Source organism: Solenopsis invicta, chromosome 3, assembly GCF_016802725.1.
Source record: "Solenopsis invicta isolate M01_SB chromosome 3, UNIL_Sinv_3.0, whole genome shotgun sequence".
In the NCBI taxonomy this organism is placed as follows: Eukaryota; Metazoa; Arthropoda; class Insecta; order Hymenoptera; family Formicidae; genus Solenopsis; species Solenopsis invicta.
In genome coordinates, this window is record NC_052666.1 from 7,214,728 (window position 1) to 7,218,166 (window position 3,439).

At 35.3% G+C, this 3,439-nt stretch overlaps 1 protein-coding gene across 1 annotated transcript; it reads right to left on the bottom strand.

The window, feature by feature from the left end:
- Nucleotides 1-385: 385 nt before the first annotated feature.
- Nucleotides 386-3,005, bottom strand: LOC120357234. The gene has a single exon (XM_039447260.1). The coding sequence runs from the start codon at nucleotides 2,662-2,664 to the stop codon at nucleotides 1,411-1,413; it is 1,254 nt and encodes a 417-aa protein (XP_039303194.1). The 5' UTR covers nucleotides 2,665-3,005; the 3' UTR covers nucleotides 386-1,410.
- Nucleotides 3,006-3,439: the final 434 nt, after the last annotated feature.

Below are 3,439 nucleotides of genomic sequence, written 5' to 3' on the forward strand. Positions count from 1 at the left end.
CCTTTCTTTTTTGGTAATCCCATAACTATTTCTTCTAGCTGCTCTAGTGTAACAACCTCAAAACTTTCCATAATTTCTTTGTTCTCGATAGTATAAATAGTTTTTTTATTTATATTCATCCAAAATTCAATTATATCACTGCCGGATCTATCTACCTTTATAGAATTTACTATACTATTAATACTTTGTATATAATATAAATTAAATTAAATTTATCGGCTATATTGCACTCTTCGGTATCGCCTAAAATCTCAAAATCTATATTTCCTATTTCCTGTATACCTACTGGCTCGCCTCTAATTACTTCTTTTAAGGTTTTCCACATAGTCGTAGGGTTTTCTTTATTAAGATCTATCATACTTTCGTAATATTCTTTCTTTTTTTCCTGATTAATTTTACTACTCCATTTGTTTCAATTTTATACTGTGACCAATTTTGTTCGGTATTGTCATACAATGCTTTCCTATATGCCCTATCCCTCCTATCCGCAGCCTCTCTTATCTCATCTGAGAACCATTTTTTCCCCTCCCATACTTTTGGAATTCTAAATTTTTTCTTCAGTGCCATTACATCTAACGCATCTACTATACTGTTAACAAATTTTTTCGCTCTCTCACTCACATCTACACATTCGCATTGCCATCCCTGACTTTCCTGTAACCTATTTTTTACTAATATAACAAATTCATCTTCATCGAACTCTTTGTAATTTCTAGCGCTAAATTCCCTGTATTTACTTTCATTTTTACTCACACTTAACTCTACTTTCAGCCACGCATGGTCCGTAATCTTAGGTTCATGAACTACTTGTACTGTTTTATTATTATTAGAAAAAATTAAATCTATAATTGTCTGACTGTCTTTTGTAACTCTCGTTGGTTCGTTCACATACTGTTTCATGCCCAAGCTTAACATTGTCTCTTGTAATTTTTTCGCATATAACGTGTCCGCCATAAGGTCTATATTAAAATCTCCTATTACCATGCATTCTCCCTTTATTATTAACTCCTCTACTATATCCTCAAAAAATCTCATGAAATCTCCGTGCGATGCGCTTGGTGAGTGATATATTACCATTATCACTCCTTTATAAAGTTTTTCTTTCATTTCTATCGCAGCACACCAACAATTTGATTCTAACTTTTTTATTAATACTACTTCATATCTAATATCGTCTCTTATATACATAATAACTCCCCCTGTGTTCCTATTTTCGGCATCGCATCTAACTACAGTGTAACCTGGCACATTTACTTCACTGTCTTCTATGTCACTAATTAGCCTGGTCTCCGACATCGCTACCATCACAGGATTTATCCTCTTCATAACCTGATGCTGTAGTTCGTCTATGTGTGCTGTTAAGCTCTGCGCATTTGTATACATAATTATTTCTTCTTTCTTCTGTAGTTGCTATTTTGTATCCTCACAACCTGCTCTTCTCTTCTCTTCCTGTAACGCTCTCTTAAAAGTTGGACATTCTCGACTGATGGCTTCATGTTCGTCATTTATTTTTAAATTGTATGTTCTATTTTTGAACATACAATTTACACATTTGCTCTCCGTTGCTGTGCAAACCCGCGAGCTATGATTCCCTGCGCATTTGCAGCATGTTTCTTCTCTCGTACAATTTTTAGCAATGTGGAAGTACACCCAGCACTTGAAACATCTTTTGACGCTGATGTGATTAAATACAGGACATTTGTTCCATCCTATATTTAGTTTTGATTTCTTCAATATCAGCTCGTGCGTCTCTTCATCTATTTCCATTATTACTGATCCTTCATTTCCTCTTCTTTGGTTGTTACTCTTTTCTTTAACCATTCTCTTCACAATTCGCATATTTACTGTATCTATTCTATTCTGCTTCTTAATTGTATTTATAAGTTCATTATCATCTAAGTTCATCTCTTCTAAATTTATGTTAACAATTTTTACTTTTGGTTCCGATCGAGACGACTCGAGCACTTTATAATTCTCTCCCAGCTTAGCTTGTACTGCCTCTTTCAATTTTTTCACCTCTTCTCCAGATTCACAACCCATAATTACTATCCCTTTGCTTCCTTTCTTTAATTTCGTTACTCCCATTGCCATATTTTTTATATCTACCTTCTCTTTTATTACGTTTTTTGTGTCTTCACTCTCCTGTTGCAATTTTGGTTTAACTATTATAACGTTTTCTTTCTTCTTTTCTTTGACCGCTTCACTGTAGCTTCTCTGTGGTCCTTCTTTTGATCCATGTATCATTTTCTTCAAAGTTTCTAATTCTTGTTTGACATTTTCTAATTCTTCCTGAACTACTTCTTTAATCATTGTTTTAATTTCGTTTTTACGTACCGCCTCATCTTTTATTTCTTTTACAGCTCTTATAATCCAATCTATTTTTAAATCGATTCCTGACCCTTTACTTCCACTGCTCATTCCTACGGATCCTGTCGATGATGTCCTATCTCTTCCTGTCGGTGTCGGTGCTTTTTCAATGTCAGTCAAGAATTCCTCAAATGGGCCTTTACACGGCACGTACTCTTGATTTCTGTCGAAAATTCTATGCTTATTTACACATCCTGGATGGTAAAAAAGCTTTGGGCAAGTTTTACATCTAACAACTTTGCTCTTAATTGCCTTCCTACATGCCGAGCATCGGTATTCTGCATATTCCTCGTCCATGCTGATAATTACCGGCCGAAACCGTTAATATCAGCATAAGCGATCCGTCACCTGTGATCCACTTTCACACGTCAGCACTATTGTGTCCACGTATAATGTCTACTGTCTTGTGAGACTTCGATGTCCCAAACAGTAAATTCACTGCTCACATTCACAGATCGCCATATCCCGGCTAGATAACTTTCACAGCTATCCCCGGTCTATGACGGCGCAAGCCAATCAACTTATTTTATGTCTTTTCTCACTTTAAACCACTCAAAAGTTATTACATTTGCGGAGCGACTCTCGACACGTCTTCTCCTTGCGAGAGAGAGAGAGAGAGAGAGAGAGAGAGAGAGAGAGAGAGAGGAAGGTAAAAGTAAAGAGAACAATATTAAACGACAATCATATATGAATGTTAAAATAATATATACTGATATAAAGAATTATTCAAAATTCCTAGATATATTCAACCAGTTCTTTTTTATACTGCAGGATTTGTAGGAGGTCAGATATTGCATAGGATTATATCCAAAATAAACAATTATATTACAATGAGTGGTTCTGAGGGATATTGTACTCATGAGAATCAAGCCTGTAATTGTAATGTTGACACATGTGACTCCAATATGGGTGGTCAGGAAAATTATGTAGATATTGGTGGATCAATAGATGTTGTTCCAGGAAGTGGTTCAATTGCACCTGTTGATGATGAAACTCTTGATAAGGTGTCAAAAACTATTGAATCTGTTCAAAGAGGAGAAAAGATCAAAGGTTCAAAGAGATCAAACTTGGA

Excerpts from the sequence above, each read along its gene's own strand:
- LOC120357234 (XM_039447260.1), bottom strand. The coding sequence starts at position 2,664 with ATGGACGAGGAATATGCAGAATACCGATGCTCGGCATGTAGGAAGGCA.